Below are 12184 nucleotides of genomic sequence, written 5' to 3' on the forward strand. Positions count from 1 at the left end.
CGCTTTTTCAAAATTCCCGCGCTGATTCCAAGGTCCCAGCTCTCACTCCCGAACTCAACAGCTGACCTGCAAGGTAAGCAAGTTAATCTGTACTCACCTCACCACAGACAGCGACTATTTAAATACCTCACACTTTTCCACATTGCATTTCATTTGCCACTTCATTGCCCACTCTCCTAGCCTGTCCAAATCCTTCTGCAGCCCCCTTGCTTCCTCAATACTACCTGTCCCTCTACCGACCTTTGTATCATTCCAACTAAACAAAAACTTGGGAAACCACCGGAATAAAACCAATAACTGGTTCATGCCTCATGGCAATGCCTTGACCAGAGTCGACTTGCCTGGTTTGACTTTTGAGTCAGACTTGGCAATTATTTCTACTAAATCTCCATGGTAGCCTCTACCAATCTGAGTCCACTTAGCACTCAGTACCCATAGTACCCAATTAGCACTCTCAAGCAGTGTAAATTGTTGTTCCCTTTATTGTTGGTTTATCTTGTGGAGTTGTCCAACCATCTATAGCATGTGCCTTATTTCAGCAATTATCATTCACTCAACCATAGATTTAAGAGTGCAGAAATTAATCTGGGATGAATTTTCTCATAAACAAACGTGATTACAATTTGGAATTAACTTAATCCTGGATTTATTTAACGCCATCGTTTTATGAAGTACATCTGATAATGTCGTCAAACATTTGGGTGGCACGGTAGCACAATGGTTAGCACATTTGCTTCACAGCTCCAGCGTCCCAGGTTCGATTCCTGGCTTGGGTCGCTGTCTGGGTGGAGTCTGCACGTTCTCCCTGTGTCTACGAGGATTTCCTCTAGGTGCTCCGGTGTCCCCCCAGTCCAAAGGTGTGATCAGAGGTACACTTTGTTCAAAGAGTAGAACCAATCAAACTATCCCCAAACGGGCCAACTTTATACTTTATAACATTATAGTAAAAACTCACAGCTTATATATCACGTGATGCTAACAACTTTCTGTAAATGCAATGCAATTTCTGATTTGGCTCTTTTGTCTGACTATCGCTAAACTTCCTCAAATAAAGATTTGATAGCTTACTCCTGAAGACTGTTGAAACATAATAATAAATCAAAGGGTCGAGGCAACAGCTCACACTGCCTATGCACACACAGAGCAGGTAAGCAAAATAGAGAGAGTCACTTGGTGCAGAATAAAACTGAAGATAGTGTATGAGCAAAATTATGTTAGATGGTGCAAAACAAACAATAAATACAGAAAGTACAATTACAGCCATAAAAAATGCATGTCTCTTTCCACACTGCTCTGTCTGACTTGCTGAATGAAGGGTTGAGATAATACATATGTAGCAGACTGAGGTCACAAGCAGGGGAATCACAAAGAGCAGAAAACACAAAGTGGGGAAATAGTAGCTGGAATAGTTTTGAAGCACAGAGAGGGGTTGCACATCATGGCAGGTTGTAATGTTCAGCTCGGTGATATACATTGTTTGTTCAGTAAGGAAAAGTGGTAGAGTACCACCAATAGCTGCAAGCCATGAGACAAGGCAAAACACAACCGTCCGTCCCCGGGACCTCCAGGAGGCAGATCGTATCGGATAAACAATAGCAAGGAAACGGTCAATACTTATACACATCATCAGCAGCACTGAACAGTACATATAAGCATAGAAACCACCAGTAACTAACCGGCACAGGAAAGAGCCAAACCCCCAGTTATTACCTGAAAAATTATAAGCGATTTTCAGAGGCAGCAGCAGCACAAACAACAAATCTGCTGCCGCCAAATTCATCATGTAAATTACAAAGGGTTTTGACACTTGCATTTTAAAAAGGAATATAAAGATTGCCAGGAGATTTAGAGGCAAGCTTACAATAAAAACAAAGCTGTAAACCACAGGAATTGCCAAAGTTGTCCAGTAACCCAATAGGTAATATTTTGCTTCCTCAGAAACTGGCATTGCATTCGCTGAAGATTTAGAGGTTGAAGATTGCAAAGTTTTATTAAGTTCATGACTTGAATTTCCTGATATGTTCTGCTGTGGGGCTTGTGTAGTCACATCATTATTACACTCAGCAGCAAAGGTTTTGCGTATATTATTGACACACAAATGTTTTGTATCTGAAAGACACATCAAATACGTAATTAGTATTTTCTTATCGCTCAATGTCATAAACAGAAGTAATGAGTAAAAAGCTGTAAGACCCCTTAAACCTGCACTGCCATCCAATAGGACCATGGATGAGCTTTAACAATGAATTTACTTTTCGTGTCCTATTCATAATAATAATATAATAATAATCGCTTATGTCACAAGTAGGCTTCAATGAAGTTACTGTGAAAAGCCCCTAGTCGCCACATTCCGACACCTGTTCGGGGAGGCCGGTACAGGAATTGAACCCACTCTGCTGGCCTTGTCCTGCATTACAAGCCAGCGGTTTAGCCCACTGTGCTAAACCTGCCCCATATCCCCTGATTTCCTTACTGCCCAAAAATCTATTGTTCTCAGTTTTAGTGATACTCACTGTCTGAACACCAACAGACCTCTGGGATAAGGACTTCCGTAGGTGCTCAACTTTCTGCCCGAAAGCATGTTTTCCCATCTCAGTTCTAAATGACCAATCTCTTATCCTGAGACTATACCTCCTAGTTCTGGACTCGACACCCAGGCGAAACACTCCCTCAGCATCGAGCTCACCAAGCTTTGTAAGAATTTGATACATTTCATTGAGCTCACCTCCAATTCTTCTAAACTCCAGATAAAGGCCTCTTCTACTGAATTGCTCATCGGAGGTCAGTTTCTTATTACGTGGCCCTTTGAGGCACTCCCTCTAAAGCAAGTATATTCTTCCTTAAGTAAGGAAACTAAAACTGAAAGCCTATGTAATTTCAGCAAGACCACCTTCGCCTATACTTCAAACTCTTTGCAATAAAGACTAGCATAAGATGTAATAGCTTGCTGCACCTAGCATGTTAACTTTGTGATTTGTGTGCAAAGACCCCAAATCCCTCTGAATCCCAACATTTACTATTGTCACCAATATACTACTTTTCCATTCTTCCTCCCAAAATAGATAGTTTCCTAATTTATATTCCATCTGTCACCATCTTGTTCAACCACTTTTGTGGCTTTGCATCTTCCTTGCAGTTTATTTTCCCACTTAGATGTTATCATCAGCAAACTTGGATATATGACAGCCAGTCCTCTCATCTTACGTTGTTGATGTAAATTGTGAATAGCTGAAGCCCAACCATCCTCCTTTGTAGTAGATATGACTCCAGTCAATGGAGCATTTCATTCTCCCCGCCACTTCCCAACAATTCTTATTGGCTTAATTTGTGTAAGGGCTCCTTGATGCCACACTCAGTCAAATGCTGCCTTGATGTTAAAGACAGTCATTTGGTCGTGTCCAGTGCATTTAGCAGTTTCTGGATACTGCATGGAGTGAATTGAATTCGCTGAAGACTGGCATCTACAATGCTAGAGACCTTGGGAGGATGCCAAGTCTTATCATCCACTTGACACTTGCGGCTAAAGTTGGTTGCAGGTGCTTCAGTCTTGTCTTTTGCATTGAAGTGCTGAGCTCCACCATCATTGAGATGGGGTTGTTCTTCCTGTTAGTTGTGGGATCGTTTAGCTCTGTCTGTAGTATGTTGCTTCCACTGTTGAGGATGAAAAGATGATTTCACAACTTGAAAATTAAGTGGGGGGGATAATATGCTGGAGCTGGTGAACTTTGTATCTGAATTTCTAATATGTGGGAGGCACATGGGAAGGATAAATTTGTAAAAATTGCTAATTTTTCTTTTGAAATGCTTACTTTAAATTAACTTTTCCCACTTTGTCTTTATCTCTCAGATATTTATATCTACGTGTCTGTTTATAACTAAGTGTCTTTTCAGCTCCTTCCTTTCTTTCACTTTAGAATCATTACAGCCCAGGAGTCCATTTGGCTCATCGTGTCCACACCTGCTCCCCAAATGAGCAAATCACCTAGCTCAATTTTCCTGCATCTCCCCATAACCCTACACATTCTTTCTTTCAAGAGTCCATTTCCACTTTTGAATGCTTGAATTGAGTCTGCCTCTCAGGCAGAGCATTCCAGACCCTAACGTTGTGTGTGAAAGTTTTTTTCCCATATCACTATAGCTTCTTTTACTTAGGCACAGTAGCACAGTGGTTAGCACAGTTGCTTCACAGCTCCAGGATCCCAGGTTCGATTCCCCGCTGGGTCACTGTCTGTGCTGAGACTGCACGTTCTCCCCGTGTGTGCGTGGGTTTCCTCCAGGTGCTCCGGTTTCCTCCCACAGTCCAAAGATGTGCAGGTTAGGTGGATTGGCCATGCTAAATTGCTCTTAATTTAGGTGGAGTTACGGGGTGGAGGTGTGGGCTTAAGTAGGGTGCTCTTTCCAAGAGCCGGTGCAGACTCGATGGGCCGAATGGTCTCCTTCTGCACTGTTGATTCTATGATTCTAATTACTTTAAATCTGTGCCCTCAGTCTCGATCCTTTCACGAGAGGGAACAGTTTTGTCCCTACTACTCTGTCCAGACACCTCATGATTTTGAATAACACTATCAAGTCTTCCCTCAGCCTTCCTTTCTCTAGGGAAAACAGTCTTAATTTCTCCAATCGATCTTCATTACTAAGTCCCACATCCCTGGGATAATTCTAGTGAATCTTTTCTGCACCCTCCTTGATGTCTTCACATCCTTCCTGAAGTTTGGCACCCAGAACTGGATACAATGCTCCAGCCAAGGCTTAAACAACTTCAAAATAACCTTCCTTGCTCTTGCGCTCTATGCCCCGATTAATAATCCCAGCCTTTAATATATTTTAAATGTTCTGTTCTCCTCCTGTAATTTGTTGAATCATTTCAACTCAGTTCTTGGAAGTGACACCTAAGGAGAGCAATCCAAAACAAATCCTGCTTACCATTTTCTTCTTGTAGCCTCTATCATCTTCTACTTCCAATATTAATCTACCCATCTCTTAAAAGAGGCAACAGTCTCCAGCCCTATGTCAAAGTATTCCATACTCTAATTAATCTCTGCAGAAAGCAATCCCTCCTGACTGGTCTCAGTTTCTCAGTGATAAAGTTAAATTGATACTTTTTTCATCATTGACTCCTCCCCCCGAGCAATGGAACTTTCCATTCCTTATTCAGCTTAACATTGTTCAATAATTCTACAAGCCCCAATTAAATCTTCGCTTAATCTAATTTTCTTTAGTGACAAGAGTCACGGTATCTCAAATGTCCTGATATCTATAGTTTAATTCCAACCCAGGATGCTGCGTCTTTTAACAGTAAGAATAAGTAAAGACTTGCATTTCGATAGCTCTTTCACAATCTCAGGATGTCTCAAAGTACTTTAGAACGAATTAAATAATTTTTTAAAAAGTGTAATGCAGGGAACAGGAAAGCCAACTCGCACGGTCCCATAAATAACTGTCTTAATAACCAGATCATCTGCTCTCAATATTGAAGGATATTAATATTGAACAAGGCCAGCAGCACGGGTTCAATTCCCGTACCGGCCTCCCCGAACAGGTGCTGGAATGTGGCGACTAGGGGCTTTTGACAGTACCTTCATTGAAGCCTATTTGTGACAATAAGCAATTATTATTATATTGACCAGGACACCATGGATAACTCCCTTGCTCTTCTTCAAAATAGCATAATTTATGTCCACCTGAGGGGGTTTTGGTTTAATGTATTATTCAAAAGATGACACCCCTGACAGTGCAACATAGATTACATAGAACATACAGTGCAGAAGGAGGCCATTCGGCCCATCGAGTCTGCACCGACCCACATTAATCCCTCACTTCCACCTTATCCCCGCAACCCAATAACCCCTCCCAACCCTTATGGACACTACGGGTAATTTAGCATGGCCAATCCACCTAACCTGCACGTCTTTGGACTGTGGGAGGAAACCGGAGCACCCGGAGGAAACCCACGCGGACACGGGGAGAACGTGCAAACTCCGCACAGACAGTGACCCAGCGGGGAATCGAACCTGGGACCCTGGCGCTGTGAAGCCACAGTGCTAATCACTTGTGCTACCGTGCTGCCCACTGGAATGCCACCCTAGATTTTGTGCTCACATCTCTGGGTGGGATTTGAGCCCACAACCGTCAGCTCAAATGAACGTAACATATACATTTGAATGAAGAGCAAGTTGGAATATTTTACCAAACAGTTTGCCAACCACTAATGAACCTTGCGTGAGAATGCAAAACTCGAGAGAAAAAAAGTGGCAATTGTCAGCAGACAACTTCCACATGGTGAATCCCTGCCAAACCACATTTTTTTAAAAATTCACTCATGTCGCAGGCAACATTCATTACGTGTCCCTAATTGCCCTTAAGGGGGCAGTTAAGAATCAACCACATTGCTGTGGGCCCAGAGTCACATGTAGGCCAGACCAGGTAAGGACGGCAGATTTTCTTCCCCAATGGAAGAAAACCAATGGGTTTTTACGGCAATCGACAATGATCATCATTAGACTTTTGATTCCAGATTTTTATCGAATTCAATTTTCACCATCTGCAGTGGCAGGATTTGAACCTGGGTCCCCAGAGCATTACTCTGGGTCTCTGGCTTACTAGTCCAATGACAATACCACTACGCCATCACCTCCCAAGGTGATTAATCACTGCCAAACCATCTTCATGTCAATGCATGAATTATAGGGAGTGGCTGCGAAAGTCATGCAAAGTGATTTGCAATTTTATAGAATCTATGATCCTATCCACCTATTCTAGGGTGAGTGAAATCGAATTGCACAATCATTTGAAGGTGAAAATGAAAGGTTGTTGGGAAAAAGTGGGGATGTAGACAGCTCCAGTTGATGTGACAGGTACAATAGGTTCAATGGCCTCCTGTGCTGTACATATTAATATTACATGCTATTAAATGGTAGCAACTTTGTCAAGTTTCTCACAGCCCATTTCATGAACTGTCCAGTAATGAGTTACTACAATTTCATCATAGAATTTACTGTGCAGAATGAGGCCATTTGGCCCATCGAGTCTACACCGGCCCTTGGAAAGAGCACCCTACCTAAGCCCACACCTCCACCCTATCCTTGTACCCCCACCTAACCACTTTTGGACACTAAGAGCAATTTAGCATCGCCAATCCACCTAATCTGCACATCTTTGGACTTTAAAGTTAACTGTTAGACCTGGTCTTGTGCTAACCAGGCAGCAAAGGCTAGAGAATTGTCTTTCTTTTTTTTTTTAAACAAACGGACTTAATGAACTTTTAACTGTTTCAAAATGGAATTTCGTACCTCGGACATAGGGTATGGATTACGGGGAAAAGCCCATTAGAAAATCCGGTTCTTTTGGATTTTTTAAATAAAAGTGGGTCGGTGATATTGGGATAAACTGCAACTTCCCGTTTGTTCCTTGTGAAACAGTGCAGATAATGTGAAGATGGGATATTGAATTCCAACACGGCTGCCAGCTGAGCTTAGACCAGTTGGCTGGGCTGCTTCCCGTGGGGATTGTACCTATCTGTACAGCTGGCTGAATACAGCTAGGATAACCCTGGGTACACACTGTGCTGGAGACCCCCTCCTCCCCCCCGGTACACACTTTGCTGGAGACCCCGTCCTCCCCCCGGGTTCACATTGTGCTGGAGACCCTCCTCCCCCCGGGTACACACTGTGCTGGAGCCCCCCTCCTCTCCCCTGTACACACTGTGCTGGAGACCCCCTCCCATCCCCCCGGGTACACACTGTGCAGGAGACCCCCTCCTCTCCCCTGGGTACACACTGTGCTGAGTCCCCCTCCTCCCCCGGGTTCACACTGTGCAGGAGACCCCCTCCTCTCCCCTGGGTACACACTGTGCTGAGTCCCCTTCCTCCCCCCTGGGTACACACTGTGCTGGAGTCCCCCTCCTCCCCCGGGTTCACACTGTGCAGGAGACCCCCCTCCTCTCCCCTGGGTACACACTGTGCTGGAGTCCCCCTCCTCCCCCCGGGTCCACACTGTGCAGGAGACCCCCTCCTGTCCCCTGGGTACACACTGTGCTGAGTTCCCCTCCCCCTGGGTACACACTGTGCTGGAGTCCCCCTCCTCTCCCCTTGGTACACACTGTGCTGGAGTCCCCCTTCTCCCCGGGTTCACACTGTGCAGGAGACCCCCTCCTCTCCCCTGGGTACACATTGTGCTGGAGACCCCCTCCTCTCCCCTGGATACACACCGTGCTGGAGACCCCCTCCTCTCCCCTGGGTACACACTGTACTGAGTCCCCCTCCTCTCCCGTGGGTACACACTGTGCTGGAGACCCCCTCTTCTCCCCTGGGTACACACTGTGCAGGAGACCCCCTCCTCTCCCCTGGGTACACACTGTGCTGAGTTCCCCTTCCCCTGGGTACACACTGTGCTGGAGACCCCCTCCTCTCCCCTGGGAACACACTGTGCTGATCCCCCCTCCTCTCCCCTGGGTACACACTGTGCTGAGCCCCCCTCCTCTCCCCTGGTAACACACTGTGCTGAGCCCCCCTCCTCTCCCCTGGTAACACACTGTGCTGGAGTCCCCCCCCCCCCCCGGGGTACACACTGTGCTGGAGTTCCCCCCCCCCCCCCCGGGGTACACACTGTGCTGGAGACCCCATCCTCCCCCCCCCCCCGGGTACACACTGTGCAGGAGACCCCCCTCCTCTCCCCTTGGTACACACTGTGCAGGAGACCCCCTCCTCCCCCCGGGTACACACTGTGCTGGAGTCCCCCTTCTCCCCGGGTTCACACTCTGCAGGAGACCCCCTCCTCTCCCCTGGGTACACATTGTGCTGGAGACCCCCTCCTCTCCCCTGGATACACACCGTGCTGGAGACCCCCTCCTCTCCCCTGGGTACACACTGTGCTGAGTCCCCCTCCTCTCCCGTGGGTACACACTGTGCTGGAGACCCCCTCCTCTCCCGTGGGTACACACTGTGCAGGAGACCCCCTCCTCCCCCCGGGTACACACTGTGCTGGAGTCCCCCTTCTCCCCGGGTTCACACTCTGCAGGAGACCCCCTCCTCTCCCCTGGGTACACATTGTGCTGGAGACCCCCTCCTCTCCCCTGGATACACACCGTGCTGGAGACCCCCTCCTCTCCCCTGGGAACACACTGTGCTGATCCCCCCTCCTCTCCCCTGGGTACACACTGTGCTGGAGACCCCATCCTCCCCCCCCCGGGTACACACTGTGCTGGAGACCCCATCCTCCCCCCCCCCCGGTACACACTGTGCTGGAGACCCCATCCTCCCCCCCCCCCGGGTACACACTGCGCTGGAGACCCCATCCCCCCCCCCCCGGGTACACACTGTGCTGGAGACCCCATCCTCCCCCCCCCCCCCGGATACACACTGTGCTGGAGACCCCATCCCCCCCCCCCCCGGGTACACACTGTGCTGGAGACCCCATCCCCCACCCCCCCCCGGGTACACACTGTGCTGGAGACCCCATCCTCCCCCCCCCCCGGTACACACTGTGCTGGAGACCCCATCCTCCCCCCCCCCCCGGGTACACACTGTGCTGGAGACCCCATCCCCCCCCCCCCGGGTACACACTGTGCTGGAGACCCCATCCTCCCCCCCCCCCCCCACCCCCCCCCCCCCTGGGTACACACTGCGCTGGAGACCCCATCCCCCCCCCCCCCGGGTACACACTGTGCTGGAGACCCCATCCTCCCCCCCACCCCCACCCCCCCCCCTGGGTACACACTGCGCTAGAGACCCCATCCCCCCCCCCCCCCCCCGGTACACACTGTGCTGGAGACCCCATCCTCCCCCCCCCCCCCCGGGTACACACTGTGCTGGAGACCCCATCCTCTCCCCCCCCCCGGGTACACACTGTGCTGGAGACCCCATCCTCCCCCCCCCCCGGGTACACACTGCGCTGGAGACCCCATCCCCCCCCCCCCCCGGGTACACACTGTGCTGGAGACCCCATCCTCCCCCCCCCCCCGGGTACACACTGCGCTGGAGACCCCATCCCCCCCCCCCGGGTACACACTGTGCTGGAGACCCCATCCTCCCCCCCCCCCCCCGGGTACACACTGTGCTGGAGACCCCATTCCCCCCCCCCCCCCCGGGTACACACTGTGCTGGAGACCCCATTCCCCCCCCCCCCCCCCCGGTACACACTGTGCTGGAGACCCCATCCTCCCCCCCCCCCCCGGGTACACACTGCGCTGGAGACCCCATCCCCCCCCCCCCCCCGGGTACACACTGTGCTGGAGACCCCATCCTCCCCCCCCCCCCGGATACACACTGTGCTGGAGACCCCATCCCCCCCCCCCCCGGGTACACACTGTGCTGGAGACCCCATCCCCCCCCCCCCCCGGGTACACACTGCGCTGGAGTGCCAGAGATGCCCCCAGCCCCCTTCCCAATCTCCCCCAGATCCGATATCTTACCACTCTTGTGAGGATAGATGACTAGGAGCAACGCGACCCACAGCACGAACTGAACCTTCCCGTCCATTGCGAGTGAATTCTCCTCCACGATCCACCGAGCTCCAGACAGATCTCAGCAGCCGCCTCCCGCAGAGCTTCGTCCACAGTGAGATCAGCACCTTCAGTTTGGGAACTTCATCATGTGAGTTGCGCCTAATTGTTTCCCGAATCGCCGGCCACTTCCCGGGAGGGAGGGAGTGGGCAGGGCTGATCGTGTCGGCGGTAAATGGAACGTGACTTTGCTATTTACATATGTAAAGGATCCCCCCCCTTATAAAGGACTATATGTTAAAATCACGTTCTTTCTTTATTGTATTGTTGCATTCCAATAAGTGCTTCAGTGGCTGTCAAGTGTTTGGTGACAGCCCCTCCGTTGTGAAAGAGTTACTACTAATAAAAATAATCTTTATTGTCACAAGTAGGCTTACATTACCACTGCAATGAAGTTATTGTGAAAAGCCCCGAGTCGCCACACTCCGGCGCCTGTTCAGGTACACGGAGGGAGAATTCAGAAAGTCCAAATTACCTAACAGCACGTGGGAGGAAACCGGAGTACCCGGAGGAAACCCCATGCAGACACAGGGAGAACGTGCAGACTCCACATAGGGAATGACCCAAGCTGAATCGAAACCTGGGACCCTGGAGCTGTGAAGCAACAATGCTACCCCACTGTGCTACCATGCCGCACCAACTGGGTTTAATTGTTAGACTTGGACTGTGCTAACCTGGCAGCAGAGACTAGAGAATTGAGGCCGGGCCCACTTATTCGTGGAAGAGGCTCCATGCCAGCCTCCTGGTGGCAGCTAACCACCTCCCCCCATTATGTGGGAGGGCGGAAGGGGCTAAATACAGGTTGTTAATTCAGTTCATTAATATGCCAATGGTCGCCCATTATCCCAGAACCCATTGCAATGACTTGGTAGCTCAGTGATTCAGAGCCGCAAGGTTTTCCCATTCCCTCAGAGGGCTGCCACTGGTGGAGGGGGTTCCTTCATAGGTACTGTGCCCAATCAATATACCCAACATCGGGTAGGGGGTGGCCACTGAAGGCCATTCTCTTTGCCCTTGCCACTGACCTCTTCTCTTGCTCATCCCACCCTCACTCGCCTTTAGTTTGGGCTCCCATGATTAACCTTGGCCTCTGGTAGACACAGTTCCGGCAAAAGCCACTGGCAGCATGAGGAGCTACCAGCCTGTGATTGAGGGGACTTTAGCTACTGGCATCTCAATTGTGGGGAAGGCCAAAAGGTGGTCACTAAAGTGCCTGAAAGACACGTGATTCTGTCAGGCATCACTCGCCGGACTGACTGGTTCCCCACTGCTTCTCCACTGCTAGGTGGAACAAAATCTCAGCCAAAAAGCCATTGTGGCACAGAAGGAACCCATCCAGTACAAGGAGTTCCTCGTAGGCAGCAAAATCCAGGTCATTCACACTCGCTCTTCCCACATCTCCCCTTATATCTCTTTCCCCTAACCTTAAACCTGTCTTCCCCAATCCTTGTGCTATCAGCTGCATGGGTGATATCTACCTTACCTAAACCTGTGCACCCCTATCAAACCCTCTTTGCTCCAAGGGAAACAACACCAGTTTCGTCAACCTATAGCTAAACTTCTTAATCCCTGGAATCATTTTGGAAAACTTCCTCTGCACCATCTGAACGACTCTCGCATCGAAAGTGTCATGACCAGCATGGGACTCCATACTTGTGTTAAGACCTAATCAGAGTTTTATAGTCA

General features: G+C 49.6%; 1 protein-coding gene across 1 annotated transcript; it reads right to left on the bottom strand.

Moving 5' to 3' along the window:
- Positions 1–629: 629 nt before the first annotated feature.
- f2r (coagulation factor II (thrombin) receptor) lies at positions 630–10643 on the bottom strand. The gene is made up of 2 exons (XM_072516039.1): positions 10409–10643; positions 630–2109 (listed from the first exon to the last, which is right to left on the bottom strand). The coding sequence occupies exons 1-2, from the start codon at positions 10473–10475 to the stop codon at positions 959–961; spliced, it is 1218 nt and encodes a 405-aa protein (XP_072372140.1). The 5' UTR covers positions 10476–10643; the 3' UTR covers positions 630–958.
- Between the last annotated feature and the right edge of the window lie 1541 nt (positions 10644–12184).

This window comes from Scyliorhinus torazame, chromosome 9 (assembly GCF_047496885.1).
Source record: "Scyliorhinus torazame isolate Kashiwa2021f chromosome 9, sScyTor2.1, whole genome shotgun sequence".
NCBI classification, from domain to species: Eukaryota; Metazoa; Chordata; class Chondrichthyes; order Carcharhiniformes; family Scyliorhinidae; genus Scyliorhinus; species Scyliorhinus torazame.